Raw genomic sequence first — 23,965 nt, forward strand, 5'->3', positions numbered from 1 at the left:
TCCCCTTGAGAACATGCCATCCACCTACACCATGACATTCACTTTGCATGCTTGGTAAAAATAACAGGCACAGTTTTAGCCTTTCAAAATCAATCTCAGCTTTGCTTCTGAGGAAAGATTAAAAATCGGATGTGTTTAGGCCTTAGAGTCCTGTACTGGTATATTGTAACAAAAAAAACTCTATTTTTTTTTCTGATGCCTTTTAATGGGTTATATGATAACTTGTTCTTCTTAACTGTCTGTATTACCGTTAACCAGAATCGGTCTGAAACGATAGCCTGTGCCATGATTCTGTATCTGCTGCTGAAGTCAATAAAGAGGCGTTTTCATCATTAGGTATTTGAATAAATGTCAGTACTGTTCTAAGTGCTAGATATTAACAGTCAATAAACCATAGTCTTCTGATTGCAAACAAAACAAAAGAGCAAACAAACAAAAAACTCATGCAAAGCACTGCGAGTGTTTTGACATGTCTACAATACCTGATTTTGTATGCAGAGATATAACAGTAACCTGGAGATACAAATTAAACTGAAGAAGATTTAAGCCTATATTTCTTATACCTGAAATTTTAGGGGAAAAATATACAAATATTAATTATTTGAATTTTTAAAGTATTTTTTATTACTTCAGCAATGCAAGAGCTATTGAAGTAGATTACTGGTATGGAATAAAACCAGCAAGTGGCAGTATTTGACAAAAATCTAGAGGTATGCTGGAAACAAAAGCAAATGGAGCTTTACATTGTATATAACTATAAAGTTGTACACATATGTACTATAAGGTCATATATTCCTAACATCATTCAGAAAGAAATGACTCTCATTTTCAGCATAAATATCTATTTTTTTATGATCCTCAACTGGAAAGATAGGAAACAGAAGGCAAAATTCTCATGGATATTTATATGTAGGGTCAACAAGAATGACCCTACGCATTTTATAAAAATTCTTTTATAAAAACTGACTAAGAATAGAAAGTTGTATCAAAACCATTTGGAAGTTTAATTCATTAGAATACTTCCTTACTCCCAGTTTAGCAGAGCATAATAACCATATTAATATCATTATACAGTTTTTTAACATGCTTCTTTATAAAAGAAAAGAACATGTCCATAAACAAGACTTTTTTTGCAGAAAAGATGACTATATTTTAAAATCATAACAGAGGTTCTAAAAGCCAAAAACATAATTACAAAGTCAATTTTTTTGAGTGATATATACGTCTGTAGTGCTGAAAATGTATGCAAGAACCAGAAGACAGAGAGTTAAACTCCGTTCACAGCAGAGTAATTTTCTTTGCATTCCTTAAAAAGTACAGATTTATGAATACCATTGATGACCACACAGAAGAACATGCCTTTGGGCCTGATTTTGTTCTTACTGAAGTCATTGACCTGTTTTTCATTGCTTTCAGTTAAAGTAGCCTGAATATTTTGTTGCTCCAGTTTGTTCAGGCCCTACTTCTTAGTCTTAGTGTTGTTATTTTATTAGAGGGGGAAAAAAATAAAAAAGGAATAAGAAAAGATTTTAAAGTTGTAAAATCAAGCAGTTGAAATCTTAGGAAAAACTGAAAATTTGCTTTCTCCCATATGCACTTGCAATAAGATACAGTCTTCAGACACTAAATATTTTTTTCCACAAGATTCCTACTTTATTTAGATCAAATAATAAATCATAATCTTGGGATGAAACCTCCCTTACAATGCAGAAAGTTTCTGAATTACATTTAAGAATAGTTGAATTTCTAATTATTGGATTTAACTTACAACACAAAATCTCTCATATAGCTTTAAATAAAATGCATTTCCTTTTTAACCCACTCTTTAAACATTTTTTAAACTTCCCCTTTACTACTTGAAAAAGTATCTCAGAAGCTTATTTGGATCTTCATATTGACCTCTGTATTTTTATCTTCTCTTCCCTGCCAAAGTGACATTTTACAGACAAGGTGCAGATCTTGGCTTCAGAAGTGCTATATTGAATCTCTAATCAGCACTCTTTACAAGGAAGGAACCAACTGTCAGCTCAGCATCTCACTGAAAGTTGAGTTGATCTGCATTATATTTTAATTAGAAGCATTAATATTCTATTTAATGTCTAGCGCAGAGCTAATTGCGTGCCACCTCATACTCTGCAAGATTCCACAGGGCATGAAAAAACTCTAACCTAAATGAATTACATGTCATTAACAATATATTAACCAAGGATCTGGAGGTTACACATAATTTAAAGTAAACGGAAGGAGTGGTATTACTACTGCATTGCCTCATTAGAGTGAAAATATCTATGCATGTTTAGTCTTGGAATTACATATGTATAGTATAGACATTTCCAATGCATAATACAATAATCTGATAAATCCAAACATTCTAAAAAGAGTCTCTGTGCCATCTAAGCCATTGTAAATATATTTCATTTCTGGAAAAATAAAATAAAATTAAAGTACCAAACCAACACAAAATAAGCTACTATTATATTATCCTAGACCCTGTTAGGACCCCCAGATGTCACAATTCAGTGACATCTCTTTATGAGTGTGTTTAACTTTCTGTCTCTAAATGACAGAACCTTTCACAGTTCTGCTGCTTTTAGTATGGATGCTGCAGGAGGAATGATTTACAAAAGCCAATGGTTGCTCTGAGTGGCATTTCCAAGGCAAGACTTATGTCAGTACTTGCACTTTGGAGGTCAAAGGGGTCCTTTTGTTGGATAAGGAAAGAAATTTCATTTTCAGATTAAGACATCTGCATAGTCAAGACTGATTCTGAATGCAGAGGAGGTGATGCACGTAGCATCTACGTGCTGTACCAACTTGGAAGCGATTCACATTTTAACCTGTTCGCAGTAAAAGTTTCTTTCCTTCACTGTAAAATGTAGCTGAGTTTTGGTGTATGGACTTCAGAGCAACTTAGTCTGTTGAAACAGCTGACTAACCTCAGCCCTGCAAAAGTGCATTAGATGCACTTATTTAAAAGTGCATCTAATTCAGAAGTCACACTAATTTAGAAGCATGTCTTGCTCTTACTGTAAGAGCCTAGGAGCCTCTGACTACCCTAGAAACTATGCAGTTTCATTCCTGATTACAGATTACCGCTGGTATGCATCAGGAAGCTTGCCCTAGCTCGAGACGAAGATGCAACCTGGTATCTATATTTCCATCAGCTAATCCTGTTTTAAAAGTTTTTAGAGCCAAGTAGCATTTCAGAAAAAAAAAAAAAAAAAAAAAAAGCCTTAGTTAAATAGTATTTCTGTGGAAAGCAAACTACAGGTAAAGACCTATCCTATCTCAGGTTATATTCACCCTGACACTGGTCCCACCAAAGATTTCTGGCACTCACAGCAGCTTCAGTGCTCCGATTTCTGACACTAGGTATTTGACTTACACACACACACACACACATACAAAAAAATAAACAAATGGAGCACTTCCTGACTCATGCTAAAATCAACAGTTTTTACAGTGAGTAAGAATTGCAATAGTTCAATTTAGGGAAAAGTGGTCACTATATTTTTTCCTTGAAAAAAGGAACATGGGCACCCTGGGTTATTTCTGAGGTGGAACTGAGGATTCTGACTCCTATTATTTGTAAGGGAATAGATTTTTGCCACACTTAACAGGTTAGATATGATCAATGTTACTGTTGTGATAGAAATGATTTGCCAGTGTCTTTGCCTGGGAGAACCAAAGCATTGCACCCCAGAATTTGGACTGGAGAAAAGTTTTTGTCTACTTTGGGCCTGACACCATAGAAAAATGACAATATTTTTAAGGCAACATTAGAAACCTCCAGGGAAATCTAATTCTGTATCTCCACCACAGAATTTGTTTGGAGGAAGTGTTGGGATTTTGGAAGCAGAGGCTCTCAACGTTATTCTTGTAAGCAAAGCTACGTTCCTGTGGTTGCCTTACACCTCCTTGGCAGCGTATGCACCTACCCAAACATGTCAGCTCACCGTAATTCCAAGGAAATCTAGGAGATTTTCCTGATTCAGCAGCAAATATCACAGGACTAGGAGTGGAAAACGGAGGGGGTAGAAATGGGACTTGGTTGGGTGGAAGATAGTGTGGGGGCACCTCTGTGGTCTGTGCCCCGGCCGAGCAGGAATACAGGCGTCCAACGGCATCTGGGCTTGAGCAGCGCTTGGCGGGGAGTAGAGGGGAGGAGAAGGTGGATATTTGGGAATCAGGGCAGAGATTTTCTCTCCCTTCTCTTCTCCACTTTATATATATATATATATACACGCATATATATATATATATATATATATGTATATGTTTCTCTCCTCTTTTCTTCTTCTTCTCCCTTTCCCGTCCCTTTCTCTTCTCCCTATTCCCCGTCTCCTAGGGTGATTTCCCCTCTCCCCGCCGGGGCCGGGGCCGGGGGCCGGAGCCGGGGCGGTCCCAGCGCCGTCCCCTCCTCCATCCTGCGCGGGGGGACGGGATCGCCCCGCCGCCCAGCGCAGCGGCAGCCGCGGCCGGGGAGCGCAGCGGACGCCGGAGCGCTCTGCTCTTCCTCCTCCTCCTCCTCCTCCTCCTCGCCGAGCAGCATGGCCCGCTGCGGAGCGGCCGCCCCGGGGCTCTGCCTCCTGCTGCCGCTGCTGCTCTGCGGCGGGCGGCTCGTGCTGCCCGCGGCCGCGCAGCCACCTCCGCGCGGCAGCGTCTGGTGCCCGAGCCGCTGCCTCTGCTTCCGCACCACGGTGCGCTGCATGCACCTCATGCTCGAGGGCGTCCCCGCCGTGTCGCCCCAGACCACCATCCTGTGAGTGCCGGCGGGGCGGGAGGGCGGCGCGGGAGCCGCGGCCTTTGTCTGCGCCCGGCGGGGCTGCGCGGGGCTGCGTGGGGCTGCGCGGGGGCCGGGCTGGCCCGGGCCCGGCGCCGCGGCTGCCCGAACCGGGCGCTTTTGTGCCGGCTGCGCCGCCTGGTCGGTCCTTGCCGAGCCCAGTCACGCTGAACGCGCGCAGGGCTCGATTCATTCTTTTTTTTTTTTTTTTTTTTTTCCTTCTTACCACTCTGTCTGTTTTTGCCCCAATGCTAAGTGCAAAAAGTCTGAACAAGCACCGCGTGCTCTCTCACCCCGAGGCTTTCCGCAAGGAAGGGGTTTGCTCCACTGACCCGCTTCTGTGTTTCTTGGGATGAGGTTGGCTCTTTGCCGAGCCGCGTCCGCCGTGCAAGCGGAGCGGCCTGGCTGGGAGCAAGGCAGGGCCTCCCACCACACACCAGTGGGCGACTCTGTGGGATGCGCTCCGGAGGGATGTATAAAGCCCTGGCGTGTTCCAGCTTCCAAGTATTATTTAATGCAAGGAGCACAGCCATTCAGTGCGGAGCCAGTCGCTCCTTGGCAAGCAGTGCAGCCGTTTGGCAGCGTGTGATTAGCTCTGGAGCGCTTGTAAACCTTTTTAGGGAACAGTTCAGGAAGCGGGTGGTTAGTGTTTCTTGCATTTGAAACAAAGTACATTTACAGAACACCTTTTGCACTGAGATTACAGGAAACTGTGTAAAGCTAGCTTGGAGATTCATCATCAGTGCTAAAAAAATAAAAGCAATCTTTAGAATATGGAGTCAAGTCTTACTAGCTTGGTTTTGTGCTTGAGGTAGAAGGGGCCTACACCATCAAGAAGTATTAGATTGAACCTAGCCGGGGTGGAGCTCCCCTTACTGTGGGTATTTATAATCTTGAAGTGAGTCAGAGGAAAATGTATGAACAAAGCAAGCATTATACTGGTCTAAGCCCACTAATATATCAAATAGTGTGGTGTCCCAAATGTGAGTTATAATTCCAGTATAATGCAAGCTACAGTGCAGTAGGAGTAATGAAAAACAAATTATGAACTTATTTTTGGTGGGAGACCAGCATTCTTAAAACATAATAGTGGCCTTACTTCTTGTCTGGTAATAAGGGTATTTTATTTATTTATTTATTTACTTTTTTATTTATTTATTTTTGGCACGTTAAATCACCAACTTCAGTCATACTACTTCTACAAATAGGCAATTGTGCTACAATTCTGCTGAATGGCTCTGAATCCTAAGATAATCAGGCAATAGGAATCTCTGGGACAAAAAATGATAGAACTCATTTAATTATTAGTAGTGTGAAGGTGCTAGTTGTGTATAAGTAGCTAAGAGATAATATTGCTTATGTCTAGCTTTGGGATGCATATTAAGAATAATTATGTGTTATTCTTTCATTTGAAACCTCAGTCCTCCATCTAAGGCACTTAATGACTTTCTTTGTGGTTTACCAATTTCTTTTCCTCCTGACTAAAATTTGTTTTAAGATTCCTCATTTCTATGTAACAAAGTTAAGCCTTTTGCACGTGGCTCATCATCCGCAGAGGGATTTCTTCTTTTAGCAGCAGTTTTGCTTTTAAGTATGAAAATAAGCAACAGTACCTTTCTTTCCAGTTGGTATGCCACAGTTTTTCTGTATTTTGGAGACTGTACATTAAACACATTCTGTTAGTGTTGGTGACGGTAGCTGAAGTTTTAGAAATAACAGATTACTTCCAATTAAATACCTTTCTCCTTTAAAACATGGACTTATGAAATCCTGTGAACTGCTGATGAGCTAAGCACATTTTTTACTGTCATTGCTAAATTCCACATTATCTGTTTTATTTCTTCCTTAAGATATGTATCGACTGTGAAAAATGATTGGCTAGAAACATAATCTTAAGTTTTTCCTTGTTCAAAAACATATATTGTATTTTGCCAAGCACCAGTTTTGAAAAATGTTTCGTTCTGGGAACTGAGTTGGCTTTGGTCTATTTCACATATGATTTGTTATATGGATGCCATCAGCATGGGGCCACAACAGCAAGGCAGCCAGAAGTTTTTCCCCATTTATCAAAAATATCTCCTCCTAATCTCAGGCTCTCTTTGGAGGGCTATTCACAATGTTGCTAATATTGCCCAGGCTCTGTGACATGGATGGCAGGGTCCTGAGAATTGATTCAGATCAATACTAACATTCATGCAAAGGTTATGGGTGCTCTTTGCTTTTTTTTTTTTTTTTTTTTTTTGATAACCATATACATTTAATTGAATTCCCTGCAGTTGGGTCTCAAAGACTGAATGAGAAGGGAACCGAACTTATTCTGCTGTAAACGCTCAGTATGGACAGGACTAAAACTGACAAAAATTAACTGTTGCAGAATAGAGTGGATTTGATTTGCATGAACCATGAAACTCGAATTATTGACGAGAAAATTGTGCTCAAAGATAAGGGACTTATAGTACTGTTTGTCACACTCCACTGTTCTCTTATGAATAGAATATCTTTTGAATAAGTGGGTGCCATTTTAAGTTATCAGAGCTTTGTGGGATATATATATATATATTTCATTGTAATAATTCCAAGAGGGTAGTTATTGAAGGAAGTCACTAAAATTATATTGGCAGCAACAGTATCAGTTTCTTATTACTGCTTCTGTTCACACAATACCAACACATTCTACCAGTTGGAGAGGTTACAATGGCCACATTTTTTTTTCTGCTGGTTTGTAGTGAAAGTGTCAAGTGTCAATCCAAAGGGAAAGGGAAGTGTGTTAGTTATTTAATTCAGTTTCCAGACCACTGTATTCCATATACTTCACATTTTTCCCTAGCTCCATGATAACTGTAAATCTGATGTTGCATACTCAGGAGACACATTTGCATGTATGAACAATGCTAGTGAAAAGGATTATTCATGGTTTTCAAAAGCATCTATCTTAATACATTTTTTTTTAATTATTGCATTACACAAATCACACATCTGTTTGTAGTGCACATGAGTTGCCAAAGAGATGGGGTAATGGAAACAGAGTGACATTCTTCATGTCAGTGTTGATTTGTGGTAACATTATGCCTCTTAAGAGAGGCATTTAGAGAAAAGATACGTATGCCCCAGTGATGCATGTGAATTGTGTCAGGGCAGGAGTCTCCAGGCTATCAGAAGAGAATGATGCCTGCTGTGGGCAAGTCTGCCGTGTGCAGGTGATGCAGGGTCAGCTAGCAAAGCAGCATCCCCTTCTTCTCTGGAATATGGGGGACCCTGGGTTCCATCGGGTCTCTAAAACTCTCTTAGAAGACTTTCAGCAGATTAAGAAATTGAAATGGGAAACAAATACACTTGGAGACTGTAAAGGACAAAACGTTTTGGTCTCAAGTCAGGCCTGTGAGTAAGCTGCTGAACACTTGGCTGCTAAACATCAAAGTACATTTCGGAGGCAGTCAAGAGATATGACATTGTTATAAAACTCCGTTTAAAACATGGAGCTCTGTATATACTTAGGATTCAAAAAAGATGACTAGACATGAAGCTTTACTTGAACTTTGCAAATAGCTGAATACAGGCATAGATCTTGACAGACTCTTTGGGTGGGCAGCAAACCACATTATATGCCAATGGTGACTTACTTGAGTTGCACAAAGTGGGGGAAAGCATAAGTTTGTAAAAAAATCTTATTTCTTCCTTTATGGAAATTTTATAGGCGAGCACAGAATTCAGTCTGAGATTAAAACAGCTACCTTTTGATGTCTGTATATAGGAGGACCCTATAGCCATGGTAGGTGTATGGGCTTCCACTATAGCTACAAGCAGCCTAGTCAATACGGTCAAACAGTCAATAGAGCCTGGACCACAATTCAACTCACTCCAGAGGGGACACCTAGGACTCAATTCATTTGCTACTTATAAGTATATAGGTCCATTTGATTCCCTTTTGGTATTCTTTCTAGCCTCCTGCTACCTCTCCAAAAAGAATACAGGTCTCCCATTAGTCCTGTATTAATCTGCCAAGTCCCTCTTGCATAGTCTAGGATGTCTAAACCAACAGCAGACACCACTGTTTGGGCAACTGACTCAAGCTCCTAGAGTGTGGCAGCTTAATCTGCAGCTTCACATGGTGTTGACTGCTCTTTTGTTGACAACAAGGGGACTTTAAACACGTGTGTGTAGATGTTGATATGTATCCATATAAACAAAAGCTAAAAATATTTTCAGATATCAACAGAAAAAAGCTGGTTGCAAAAATCATAAGCTAAGGAGTCAACACAGAAAGTAATTTCCTTTAAATAATATTAACTGTTGCTAAAAGAAGATTATTTATACTGGTATACTCATTTCACTCTATCTTCTGAGTACTAACAAATCAAGTGGATGTTACAAAAAACACTAGCTACCTCAGCAAAGCAACTTTAGAGGATGTACAGGATGTGAACCCTGCTAAAACTATTCCCAGGAAATCTGTATATACTGCCAATGAAGTAAGGCAGGGCCAAAGAATGAGCACTTTAATGAGACGTTTGCAGGGCTTGGAGAACATGCTTGGTCATTAGCACCACATGATGGGGACAAAATGGCCAGGAGATGACATTCTGCTTACTGAAGGATGTTAGAGAAAATTTCATTTCAGGGATGCTGCAGAAGGCCCAAACAAGTATTTGTTTCAATAAGATATCTGCAAGTCACTAGACTGACTGGTGGGAAAGTATTTCTGTCATCCCAGCAACAAGTCAACCCTCATCAAATTCTTTGCTGAAGAATGGAAAAAAATCTGGATCAAAATCATGCCCATCATGTCCTGTAAATATCTCACTATATATTTAACACATACTAAAAGAATATATCGTATCATGTTACCACGAATACGTACTATTTTGGTTTGCATCTTTTTTACTAAGATGTATTTTTTTACCGATAAAGGCATAACATTTGAGTCTTAGAACATTTAATATGTATTTATTTCCAGAGAGATGTCCAAAACCACAGATTCATTTGTCCTATATATGACCTCTGAGGATGGCTAAGAGTGCTGCTTATAAACAGCCTAGAGCAAACATATAGAGGTTCTTCCCTGTTGCAACTTAGAGATTTCAGGAGCTACTGGTGATTTCAATATTAAAAAAAAAAAAAAAAAAGAAGAAGATGGATTTCTCCTCTGTCAATTCGTGTAGCCTTTTTTTCAACTAATTAACCCATTACCTTGTCCATGGCAAGGAGTTCTACCAAGTTGTCATCTTCTGTTGTTTTAAGCAATCTTTCCTTGTGTTGGAAGCAACAGTGAATAGTGAATCCTTCTCCTTTGTCTGCCAGGCATAACTTTATATCCCTGGATTCGAAGCTTCTTCATTTATCTCTTCTCAAAATTGAGAAGGCCTAGCCTTATCAGCATGGTGCTTCTTACCCTACCCTTCATCACCTGAACTACTCTTTCCCTGTGCTCTTGAGGTGAAGTACTAGAAATTCGCACAGTATTTGCATGGACCTGAGGTATGTGAGCTAACTTGGAATTTACAAAGCAGCATGATAGTCTCTCTGTTCATTTTCTATTCCTTTCCAAGTAATTTCCAGCATAACAGTTCCTCTTCTGAGCCACTGTTTCCATACAATCATCAAATGTAACTTAAGGTCATGTCCCTAAGTAGCACCAGTTCCAAGGCTCCATTTTATTTGTAGATTTTAGATAGTTTTCTCCATTGGAATAACTTTATGTTTATATATATTATATCTACATTCTAATAGCCACTCATGGAGCCCTTCTGCTCTTCTTCCTAGGCAGACTTTGTCTAAATAAGTGAATAACATCAGCAGAGCTTAGTCATCTTACTAGTCACTTCTTTTCCATTTATGAATAAATTGAACAGTGCAGATCCCATCACAGATCCCTGTAAAATTCAACAAGTGACCTCCCTCCACTATGAAAATTTAACACTACTTACTAGTAGTCTTAAAGTAGTAGTAGTAGTACTTACTCTTTTCACATTTATCTAGATTTTGTATTCATTTCTAGGCATGTCAAAAGATTGTCTTGTAATTCTCTAAGCTTTTGGACTATGATTGGCATAAGATTTTTTTTTCATTTGATCTACTAAAACATTAGAAAAAAAACTGTAGAAATGATACAGTTCTGTGGTCCATTAACTGCTGCTGTTTAACCCTCTAGTTGAAAATCAGTGCTTTAAATAAGTTCTCTGCCGTGATGATTTTGCTGACAGATAGCTCCAGTGCCTCTGTTGTTTACTCAGTTTCCCCTTCAAAACAGCAAAATGAAACATAACAAGTTAGATCAGTTTTCATCATTACTTTTGGGAAATCATGGTCAGGAGGGACACTAAAGAAAATGAGAAATTTATGAGGAGCAGAGACAAACAAAGGATTACTCACTGGAAAGTATAAAAAAATGGATCCTTGGGCACGAGCATACAAACTCTTTCTGTCCTCATTCCCAAAGAAGGTTGGTGGAAAAATAACAGAGACATGCCTTTCGTTTGCATCATCAGGAAGGTCTGGATCTGTGACACAAGGAGAGGAGTGAGCGTCTAGTCTAATGGTCTGGTAAACACATGCCTAAGAGAAAAATAATGACTAATAAATACTTCAGTCTCCTCAGTTTTTCCCAGAAGCTCTTGTTGACTTCTCTCCCAGGTGAGATCAATGCTTGCCAAGGGTTGAGAAGGGGATGTCACTGGCCAGCAGCAAATGCCTCCCCATGTGGGTAAAGGGCCTGGCTCATAAGGATATAAAGTTTAAATTAAAAGATTGAAAGTTTAGCAGAAAATAGGATGTATGGTGAATAAAGGAGAGAACAGTGTTTGGGGTAAAGGTGGAAGGAAGCTGTGGAAAGAAAGGCAACATAATACAGTGGAAGAAATTGCTATTGCTATGAAATGAAAAATAAAGAAACATTTGGAAAATAACCCAAGAAGAGAAATAGTGCATGTTTTATCCTTTGAGTTATAAAGTATTCTTTTTACCTAAAGATTTTACTCTATATAAAAAAAGCCAGATTAATATTTTGTGTGCTAATTCTATCTAGATTAATGTTTCCAGGCTCTTGTTCTATTTAATACAATTGAAAATCAAATTGTCTGAATTTTCACCTATCTAGATTTATCTGTCAAAATGATATATATTTTTTTCAATTATTTCATGTTGGATTCATATTACTTGAGACCCTTTCAAATCTTGCACTAGTTTATTCACAGTATTATTCTCCACTCCTATCATCTTTTTGTGACGGAATATTTTGAACACTGCACATTGAACAAGCATGTCTTGCAACTGTGTGCTTATGTTTAGCATTGCACACCTCAGCAATGTCCAAGCTTCGGCTTCTTCTTGGACTTGTTCTTTTGTGAGACTCTTCCCAAAAAACCAAACTAAGTGTTTGCAGGCTTATAGGCTCAGAGTTTGTTTACAGAAAAGGTGCATTTATAAAGATAGCATTTAAAAATCAGTAACACATGATAAATATTTATAGTTTATACTTTCAGAAGGCTCGATGTATATATTCATATATACATGTATATATGTATATATTCATAATATTTTGTGGATGTGTGTGCATTTATATAATGCATAAAGTATAGTGTCTCTATATATTTACTTTATATAATGTAGAGAAAGTCTCTGTGAGTATATATACATACACACACAGTAAAAGTGGAATGACTGGGCTAAATTGTCTTTATCATTTGTTCGATTTGGATTTGATGAAGGGAAAAGAAAACCCCTGAATCTTACAGGCCTTATTATTACAAACATGGGCAGAGATTCAAAACAATCCAAGGAGGTGGTGCAATGAGAACTGCCTGGGATGGAATGGAATGGCTTGAATATTTCCTTTTTGCTTCTTTTGCTTATCCAGCTGCCACATCTGATTTCTTTTTTGGTATGGAATTTTTACTATTGCTAATGGGAGCCAAGTGATTCTTTTAGGAAGAAAATTGAATGAGCATTTAAGTTATTGCAAATAACAGAAGTATTCACTAACTTTTTAGAAGGAGACATGAGGGAAAGACTGGCGTGGGCTCTCAGCTTCACGTCTACTCTGTGTTTACATATACCGGTTACTTGTAGCAAAAATTAGGATGTTTGAGAGTTTGTGCAGTGTCTGGCATAGACTCTAGATCCTTGTGAAAGCCTGGAAAAAGAAAACTGCAAATGAAATGAAAGCCACCAGCATATGCGTTTTAACTCCAAAATTAGTCTTCATATCTGTGACATTGGTGGGATCTGTTGTTGTTCAGACTTTTGGATATTTTCTTTTCTTTCCAGTTGCCACTCCCCAGAACTTGCTGAAAATTCTTGTTTCAACATTTTTTTTCCCTTAAATCACCTATTACACATTTGTATCCTTGCCTCTCTAGTCTAAAAAAGGGAAAACAACATTAATTTGCGTGCAGCATTACCTTAAGAGTAATGACTATTTTTCTCAGTTATATGCATAACATTAGCCAGATTGGTGGATTTAGTATGTATTTGTTAGCCGTTTGACTGACAGTTTTCTTCTTACAAAATAATAATTTATAGTAACTGAGTCAGTGCTTACTTTGACTTACCTCCAGGCAGTGTGAGCATCATAGCCATGGCACTGTGAAATCCAGTGCAGTTTTTCAGACTCCTTAACACATCTGTTAAATTCAGAGGCCTATAGCCTCTGCCAAGGTCTGCTATGCCCTAGGGAAGGCAAATACATTTTTTTGTCTTTACACGGTTTTGGCTGACCATATTGAATATAAAACCCCACTTCAAGATGTCTTACGATTCCATTTAATAACTGATTCAATAAGTCTGTCCCCCCATCTTAATCTTTACGCTATGTATGAATCAATCTTACAATATTTTGATGGAGGAGGATAAACATATTTTTTTCTTTGAAAATAGGTAAGACAGCAATATATGGTCAGTCTGATGTGCACTAGTGGATCATTCAAAAATCAACATACATAAAAATAAATATCTCATTATGTTATTTACTAAGTGAATGTAAAAAGCTGGAGCAGCAGCATGATGGCATAACAAGTAAAAAGGTAAAAACTGGTTTGCTGCTGGGAGGCTGCCTACCAAAGCAAGATGGCTTTTGAGCAGGATTATGGCACAGTTTAGTTTGAGGATAGTAACTGCAATTTGGATTCAGGATAAAAGCTTTGGTTCTTTTGATAAAGTTTCTCTGGGAAACTTGAGAGATGGGAGTATTTAAAATTATTTCAAGCTAAATCATGAATTGTCTGTCTTTTATCCTGACTTGATGAGACATAGATCTCTAAGCAGAGGTTAGAAAAGTGGAAAAAGTGCCCATGTAGGGATAGCATCAGGTTATGCAAATCAATTAAAAAAGATAGGCGGATTTTTATGTGTAGATGAAGTGTGTTTTATGCACAGATTGAAGACACAGCTATCAGGAAAGTAAACGATTGTTCTCAGGCTGTCTGTGAAGGTCTTTCTAGTGGAAATTTCTTTCTATTCTGTTTACTGAGTATCTGAGTATCTGTCAATAAGCTAAATCACTTGAAATTTCTCATATTTTAATGTATGCTGCAACCTGTTCCTTGACTGAGAAAAAGACGATTTTGACAATTTAGCCAGAAAAATCCTTGAGTTGTACATTTGTGTTGTGAATATTGTCTGTGATTTTTTTTATGTGGTATTGTTTTTAGGTTCATTCTGGAATAGATGGAGTAGTCTTCTGTTTTTCTTACATATTTTGCATACAACTTGCATGTGAAGAAATGCATACAAAATATTGGAAACACATCAAAATATGTCCAAAATGTAAAAATAGAGAGATTCATTGAAGATTTGTCTCTGAACAGTTTGGCAAAGTAGCAAGTGGCAGATGCTACTGCTCCAGCAAAACATTCACCTCCTTAGGCAACTCTACTAGTAGAAATTTAAGCTTTTACAAGTCTAAGTGCTAGGTTGGTGGCTTGTTCTCTTGAAGCTCTTAAATTCCACCTCAGGCATCTAAGGAAATCCCAGTCTTAGATTAGAAGTTGTATGTCTGTGGATTAGATGGTGTGTTTGTTCTTCTGACCAGCTTTACCACAATGATGGTTTAACCATGTTTACAGAGAATTTATTTTGCAGGGGAACTTGCACTTTGGTGAATGATAGTTTAAGGAGAGAATCTTTTGCACTAACATCTAAGGCATCTGTATGGCTATGCTCTTAGCAGAGTGGAGTTCTAATAGTTTATGTTTCCAAAACATGTAAAACTGTATTTTTGGGTGGTAAGAAAAGTTATAGGAATCTATAATTCATAGCTGAAAATTAATTAGTGCATTTTGTATTGAAATAGAGATTTTTTTGTGTTTGGCTGCAGATACTACTCATAAACATGATTCTGTTTGAGATGGCTCTTTATATGGTATATTGAAATACATTAGTCCAATATATTCAAGCAGCTGGTCTATTTAGTATGTTAATGCAATGAGTTCTTACTTGATTTGTTTTACTTTTTTGGACTGGAAACATTTGCTTCATTTTTAATTTGCAGAACAGATTATACCTCCTTTGCAGTTAAGTACCAAAACCACTTCTCTAGTTGAACCACAAATGGTACCTAAGTTTCTTTTGGTTGCTGGTGGCCAATGGGCCAACAGTAATTACTCGTTGATACGTTTGGTCTACTCTGGTCTCGAAGTCAGGGGAAAAATAAACAGGGAAAAACATTTGTTTTCACTCTGAGTCATTTCCATGATTTAGTTGAGTGTGATACTTCATAAACACTTGTACTTGCACCAGTGAAAATGTGGTCTGGAAAGAAGCAAGAAGCAACAGGAAAAAACAGCATTGGCAGGCCCTGCAACTGCAGGAAACACATGCTAACCATACCCTAAGGCTCTTCTGCTTGTCACCAAAACAGCCCTGCCCTTAGGGAACACATTAAAAATTTGCTGAATGCACTGTGAAGAGCCTCATTGTGTGCACAAAGAGGCCTTGGGACCATAAATTCCAGGGCTTACTTGCTGGAAAAATCCCATTACGCTCTCTCTTTAAAACTACTTGCCACCAGCTCAGCTCTTTCTCTCAGGTCTGCTGATGATCACCCAAGAACAAAAACAAAGAGAATTTTTACTTTTCGAAATATTTAGAATTTTGACTTTCCCAAATTTGTTTTTGATTAAGACTATTTTCAATTTAGTTGTCATGCTAGGTAGTATGTGTGTGATTTAAACATCTGATTTTTTTAAAATCAGGTTTTTGATTAACTTATTCTTTATCTTTTAGGGATTTTTTTTTTTTGCAATACTAACTAACTGTTCTAACTTTTAATCCTTTGCATATGGTTGAAAACATTTTTTTCTTTCAATGAAGATTTATAGAGAGTTCAAGTGAGATACAACCTTTTGCCAGTTTTTGTAGGAAGTATATGAAGTTGCTCTCTATGTGGCTCTTGTGGTATTTATATTGTCCAGCTAGTTTGTAACTGATAAGTGGTGATGAAAACAAGCTGAAAGATTTGTGTTCAAAATGAAAAAAATCAGATTAAATTCGAATTCTTAAACATTAAGGCATTAAGTTACAAAGACTGGAGTAGTTTCGGATGTATATTTTATCTGTTTTTTTTTACCAACAGCCTAAAACTATCCTTGTTGCCTTAGAGATAAAATGTATGTGTGTAAGCATGACTCTAATCAAACAATGTTTTATTCTTCTTCCTGGTAGCTTTTGTTCTTCTTTTAATATGATAAAATAATTACAGAGATATTACAAAATGCTTTCTAATTAATTGTTGACTTAGTACTGCCAATAGTAGAACTGCAAAGAAGATGATACATAGTCTTAGCCAAACAAATGTGATCTCTAGAGGCCACTCGAATTTAAAATAACTAACAAACACAGAGATGACTACTAACATGTCTTCGGAAATTTCACAACCAGCTATACCTTTTGCAACAATCTTCTTTTTTTTTTTTTTCAATGTTTTAGATGGATGATCCAAGTTAACCTTTTTTTTTGCAAAGAAGACAAAAATATGAAGGAGAAGAGCTGTAGACGTTTTATTTAATTCATTTTTTCTTTCCTAATTGAAGTAAAATGACACAGATATGGATATAACATGTAAAAGCACTGTGGTATATGGTAAGAAGTGTATGAAGTGTTGGGTCAATTTTTAATCCTTTATTTATTCTCTAGATACATTCTGCGAGGAGAATTGTTTCCAGATGATCAGGAAACACAAATGGGAAAAGAGTAGTAGCTCTAGCAATTGTTTCAGTCGTATTTTTGTGCATACTTGTGGGGGCGATGTTAGCATGGGCATAGCAAGATGAAAAAGGCAGCAGCAGTGCTGTCCCAGGAGGCCACTTAGTGGGATTCTGGGAAGTTGCTGCAAGGAGCCAGGCTGCAGCCAAAGGATAAAGCACCTGAATCTTTGGTATTTATATCAAAGTCAGTAGTTCTTTGAACATTAATAATAGAACATCCTTGACATCCCCTGAGAGCAAATATCCCCAAGACTTCTAACACCTCTGAGTATGTTTGAATCTACCATGGCAATCACTATGTAAAAAATAGCTGAGAAATGCATAACCGTGGGAAACACGTTTGGTTGAAATCCTCCTAGTGGAGAGGGAAGACTGACACATAGATTAATGATGAATAAAGGCTTTGAGTCAAATTTAGATGGTATTTTTAGATGCAGTAATTTTTTCAATTTTCCACATCCATTGGCTTGATGTTGATTCGATTTTGCAAGATCTCTGTTTGAACGGAAGGAGGCAAAAGGAACATTTTTAGTGAGGTTGTTATACATACTAAACATTAGTCTCTGGTAAAATCACTGGTAATACAAGCACACCTCTGCTGCCACAGTGAAACTGCCTATCCCGAGGAAAGAAAACTCCATAAAAATGGGGTGTTGGGGAAATCACACTTCTGTGCTGATTTACCAGAGGATTTTTCAGCCTTTTGCTTCTCTCCCAGTCCTTCCTCATGGCCGCATGTCGCAGTGGGCCTCCCTGCTGCTCAGGGCTCGGGCTGAGGCCTTTGCACAAACGGCCTCGTCCCTGGTGGCGTTGCGGGCTGCCTCTATGTGTGGGTCATGGTCTGGGCCAGTGGTGTGTCCATGATACCCCTGCAAATGCCCATAAGAGGACATATTTGCTCTCATTGCATGTTCATTTGCTTGCACCTGCATCCTGTTTTCTTGACAGGATGAAGGAACGAATCCTTACAGAACGAAACCAGAAAAATTCACTTTGCAAAGCATAGCCTTTGCGCTTATGTTTTCCTCCTTATGTTTCCTTTTTTCTTTCTTTTTTTTTTTCTGATGAGATTTTCATTTATTTTCCTTAATTACTCTCTAAGAAGTACTGCAAAAATATTAAATAAATGTTGATTTCCTCTGGAACTATTTTTAGAAAAATAATCAATGGTAATTACCATGTACAGCTAACTACTTACAGAGAGAGGCATCTGAAGAGATATGCATTCAAGCTGGAAACAGAATCGGACTATTCCATTTTTAACAGTGAATATAGTTAATTACTAAAATGATTTGCATTTCGTTGTATTTCATTCTTGGTCTCTTCGAATCACAGTTTTGTATTTTGCCAAAGGCACCTTTGGCTCAGTCAGAAATCATGACCCGTCATACGTGGGAAGTCAAAGGATTATAATCCTTAATGAGTTGCGTGATAGCACTGTTGATAACCTTTTCATTATTTGGTTTTAGGATTGAATCTCCCTGAGAGGAATTAAGACAGATTGCACATTTTTATGTTATTTCTCCAGGCTACACAGAGGGTGTTATGTCTGTTTCACTTCAGATCATCCTTTTAAAGATAGCATGAGGATTAGAAGCAATTACAGAACAAAATCTCTAATTTGAAAACGGTGTTTTCTCTGTAATGGATGGGCTTTGGGAACCTCTGAAGTAGCACAGAGCATTGATCATGCCAAGGTCATATTTCTGCATGTAATGCTTGTAAATTAAGGTTAGATGGCTAAAACTTTGAACAAGTAAACTCTACTGGAGTTTTATTAGTGGTACTACATCGCTGGTTGGAAAACTTGACACCAAAGGCACAGGAGGGATCTAAAGACTTAGTAAGACAATGCTATACTGCTTTTCATTGAGTTCACATTTAAATGTTTTCTTTTCAACAATAAAGGCAAAATAATTGTTAGTTAAATCAAATCCCTAGCTCTGTCATTCACCAGAGAAAATACCTGTAAATGTATTTTTAAGACTTACAAGCCTAAAACCCCTCAAAACATACTGCATAGTAGTGTAAATTGTCTATTACTTGAATTGGGGAATTTATGTGTTACGTGCATTAAATTCTGGGTATTTCCGTAACCATTGCTTTATGATCGAGGTGAGTATTGCCAAATGCGTTTGCATCCTGTTTTCGGATTTTAATAATTTTATGGTCTTATCGTTCACTTCTCTTACTAAACTTAATGCTATAGCAATTATTGACAATGATATCCACTTCCTATGTAAGAATTCTATTTTAGTTTTTGCTCTGAGAGGATGGTACCTTTATTTTATGTGCTGAGTGTGATTTACAGACACTAAAATGTCTCAATGTTAATTAGGAAAAATCACATATTGTATATAGTAATTAGTCTGGGGAAGAATTCATAAAGAAAAACAATTGCCAAGAAAATGGGAAAGATACAGCTTTGTAGAAGCTATCTCATTTAGGCTAAATCTTAAAATTAAGTGAAAAAAAATGTTTCTTCTGGTATTCCAGAAAAAGTTATGCTGTTTGTAGTGAAGATAAATATAAGTAGCGATACAGTTGAAAGCGGGTTTTGTTTTTTTAAAGTGGTGGACTTTTCTTTGTTTGTTCAACAAAGTGACACATTTTTTTACAGGGCAGTAGTTAAAGCAGCATTAAAGTGCCATTGACATCATCCAGTTACTGCTCTGACTTGATTATATAACCTCTTTTGTGCAATTTTCATGCTCTGTTCTGTTTGAATGTTTTTACTATGCTGATGGCTGTTTTTCATTTCCTGCTGGGATGACCTTGAATAAAAAAAGAGCAAGAATAAAGTAGACATAAGCAATGTAGTCTTGCTGGCATTTGCAGATCCTTTGTTCTGCATTGAGGAACATAGTAGTTTGGCATTTATGTTATAGGTTATTTCTGCTGGGTAGTAATTAATCTTCTACTGTTAGAAAAAAAATTACTTTTTTAAAACTTATTTTGTTCTTTTGAATTACTTTGCTCTTTGGCAAAGTGATCCACTTATGACAATTCCTATTTTATTGAAATATGTGAGGAGAGCAAAAGAAATGATCAAGACAATAGTCATTTTGACATAACTTTGGTATCCTCTTTCTTAAAAGGAAGAGAGAAAAGCTAGTTTTCATTTTTATCCATATTTGCTATATATCATGCAGCTGAAGAACTGTCACTTGTTGTTTTTTGCATTTGTTATTGGCAAAAATCAGCATTTTGTGAATACTTTTCTATATGAATAAAAGAATACATCATATTTTTCATCCAACTCTCTTTCAGACTTTTGATATCCCTGAGTTTCAGGGAGACTGCAGTGATGCATCTATCCTTTGAAAGCAGTTTGCGTTATTCCTGTTGATCTTATCAAATCAAAACTTTTTTTTTTTTTGTCACCTTATAGTAGTGCAGATTTTATTACCGCACGTATGGGGGAAGAATGTCAACTTTAAATAGTCTTCATTGGCTCTTTTAAAAGTATCTACCTTGTAGGGATGAGATGAGGATCCGTTCTTTTATCATCCACACTCTTAGCATGCAAGAGCCTTTCATTTTTTTAAAGGTACTTCTTAAGAGATATTTTAATTTTGCTGCTGTGGGAATTTTGCCTAATTTGTACTGAGGAAATATCTCTGATTGATAACTGAGGGAGTTAAATTCAAGATATTTCATGGCCTAAATTAATATCCGAAGTATTATCTTGAAAGCAGTAATGGGGTACTTACCTTCATTTCTAACTAATAAAAAAATTAATAATTTCAGTCAAATGTTGCAGCATTTTGCTCGGTAGTGAAGACTGAAGTCATTCATGAGTTAACTTCGTGTTTTAAACATCAGTATATAGTACAACTATGTTGATTATATCCAAAATGCTTTCTTTTTTTCTTTTCTAAAGCTAAAAGATACATATTTTCTCTACAAAGTATAAAATCAGATGCTTTAGATATAAGCAAATATAAATTAAACCTGAGTTTAAGTGCATAATTTTATTTTCCCCAGGTTAAAGCTGATCTTTTTCCTTTATTCTGTCTTGATAGGTACTATTTTTGGAGAAACACAGCAGCCCCTCCTTTGGAAATCTGTGGACTTTTTTTTTTTTTTTTTTTTTTTTTTTGCTTATTCAAATTTTCATGTAGTGTTTGTTAGCAAGTATGAACATGATTTATATCCTCTTACATCTAAGAATGGTGCACTGGAAAATAATGGTTCAGCGGAAATCTCATAAAGTGCTAGTGTAAAACAGCATTTAGGTGGTTCTGTTGAAAACTTCTAACATTATTAAGCAAATTAAAAATGCGTTTTGACTTTTGGGCAGGCAAAACTTCCGTAAAGTGTTGGAGGATCTTTGAACATTTACAGAGATCTTGTATAAATTCTGAATTACAGGTGATGCGGAACAACAGGTCTACCTGAAAGTGATTTACTAAGTAAGAGCATAATCTCATGTCAGTCACAGGATTAGTTAGGATTAATAGAAATAATGCTTGATTAGCCTAGCTTGATGGTAGTCTTATTTAGCCTCAACAGTGAAACAATAACTGATGACTATATTATTTAATATTTATTTTGTCAGTAAAAATGAACTATTTTTGCATTGATCTCTATCAAAGTCAGCAAAAGCTATAAACAAAAGACAAGATTGCACTTCATGCCTAAAATTTTACATCTGCCTAACAGTAAGTTCCCCTCTCATGCATTTTTTAATAATGGAACAAGAAGGTGTCCAATGTAAACCTAATTACCTCCTTTTTATTAATTCCAAGTTTTGCAGATGCCCTTATAGGGGGAGCATGCGATTCTAGCTGTTAAAGTTGGAAACTATCAGTGTTATATGTTGGAAATCTTGCTCTTGTACCTAGCAAAAGAACCTTCAGAATCATTTTTTGTTTAGATTTCTTTGCTATCTGTGTGTAGTGTTAGACTTTTCTACAGATGTTTACAACTATGGTTTCTGTCCTGTGGCCCAGAAGATAAATACCAATGGTCTGATTTTTTTCATCTGTCTTTGGTTTTATGAAGTTTTATTAATTTAAAAGGTTTTGCTTCAGTTTTAAGAGTACTGTATTTAATTCATAGAAGACTACATATATAATAGAAAACTTGTATAACCTGTAAAAATCAAGTTGTATGTGTAGTTTTAATAGTAGGTTTGATATTAGTCTTTGTAATTGCAGCATTTGGTAAGAGATGCTTATGTCCTGATTTGTCCACTGCATACATATATAATGTCACAAGAGGAACATGTTTAAATAAATCATCACATTATAAAGTGTATCTAAACCCATATGAATGAATTGGCTAATGTTATGAGTATATATAAAGAAAGAGCTTTTTTTGGTTTCCATTTTTTAAAAATTAAATACTTCAATATCTTTGCATCATGGCCAGATTTTGTGACATGCATTAGAAACGACAAATCAAAAGCAATTTCCTATATACACTCAATATAGCAATTAAATGCTTTTTTTTTTGGTATTGAAGATACACAACTTGATAAATAGGCTGTCATCTTTTGATGTATGTGACAGTAGCATGGGACACCATGCTGCCAGCCCTGCTTTTAATCAGCTTGATTTCAAATGCTTCATGATTTTGTCTGTCAACAGTTGAATGAACCAACTGAAACTTCCGAAGTCAAGCATGTGCAAAAAGGGATTTGAATTAATTTTCTTGAGAGGAATGCCTATGTATAATTATACACCATGTATAATCTTTTATAAAAATAATGAGATCTAAAGCCTTAGTTCTTCCTCTTATGGGTCCTTTTGTGACAAGGCAGTCCTCCCTCCTCCCCAGTCCTCACCCCCCTGGAAATCAAAATGGCACCTAATGTATTTTTAATAGATTTTACTTTAATTTCAGGGTATGGTCTGCTCTGAGTAAATAAAATAAGTTATTTCCTAAGCAGAGATCACTGCATTTTTAATAGAGAACAATATGAAACTTCTTTAATTTTCTTAAAAGTGGCTTGATGCACAAATTCAATATGATTGGAAGCTGTATATTCACTGTATATTCTACTATGTGATTCTCATACAGACACACACAAAATTGCACTAAAATTGTAAAGTACCACAATGAAAACATAAACTAGGGACATCCAGATATCAAAAACCTTAAAATTAGTTTCTCTAATATGCAACTGATGTTTTATTTAGGCATATTTACTTATATTGTGCTTATCTATACTGTGCACGCGCAGGTCGTCGTGGCGATGACGGATTCAGTTAAAATGCCCGTGAAGCAGGTGTTTCTTGCAGGCCTCCTGCCCACAGGACGTGCTGGCAGCGGGAGCGGCACGGCGGGAGCCAGCGCGGCTGCCTGTGCTGCAACGCGATCCGCAAGGGTGGCCAATTGCTAAATTGCTCGCGTGCTCCCTGGCACGCTCTTGGCTCCGGCACCCACGTGCTATCCCAAGCGTTTCTGGTAGGGCTCCACGTGCCAGCACAGAGTAGATGACACAGGGCCAGGAAAATAATCCGGAGTGTATTTAGTTTACTTGGCCTGATCTAAATGTTGTTTTGTTTGTGTTATGCGGGGGAAATGGAGTTCTTCAAAGCAGTGGGTTTAGCTTCTGTAGAAGACTGTCTGACTGAAGCGTATTTTTACAACTTAAGTTATTAAGCTCTGGAAGGTCACAAGAAGGAGGAAAATGGTAACCATTAGTATCTATGATGTGTTTGGTCATAGACATAAATAAAACTTCTAGGGCTGTATAAAGAAGGAAAAGTCATTCTAGCTGTAGTGGCTCTCCTTTTTTAAAAATATACTTGCATGTGGATGTGTTTGAGAACACTATAAAAAAAATTCTGTGAGGTAAAACCGAAATTTTCCAAAAGAAGATATGTAGTATTCTTTTGGTTAAGTGCTGTTTTTACAGGACAACAAGTTAAGAGGCCTTGATACAAGAAAATTACAGTAGCATACTTTTTAAATTATATTTTTAACATTATTATGGTGTCTCTATATGATTTTAAAAAGTAATTGCTTTCACTCT

General features: G+C 37.2%; 1 protein-coding gene across 1 annotated transcript in view; it reads left to right on the plus strand.

Moving 5' to 3' along the window:
* The first annotated feature begins 4,535 nt into the window (after window positions 1–4,535).
* Window positions 4,536–23,965, plus strand: part of PXDN (peroxidasin) — a 68,942-nt gene continuing 49,512 nt past the window's right edge. Inside the window, exon 1 of the mRNA XM_088530603.1 lies at window positions 4,536–4,762. Within this exon, the coding sequence (XP_088386729.1) occupies window positions 4,551–4,762 (212 nt within the window). The 5' untranslated portion in view covers window positions 4,536–4,550. The remainder of the gene's footprint in view (window positions 4,763–23,965) is intronic.

This window comes from Tinamus guttatus, unplaced genomic scaffold (assembly GCF_059628265.1).
Source record: "Tinamus guttatus ecotype Peru unplaced genomic scaffold, ASM5962826v1 Tinamus_guttatus_pri_ptg000383l, whole genome shotgun sequence".
Classification (NCBI taxonomy): domain Eukaryota; kingdom Metazoa; phylum Chordata; class Aves; order Tinamiformes; family Tinamidae; genus Tinamus; species Tinamus guttatus.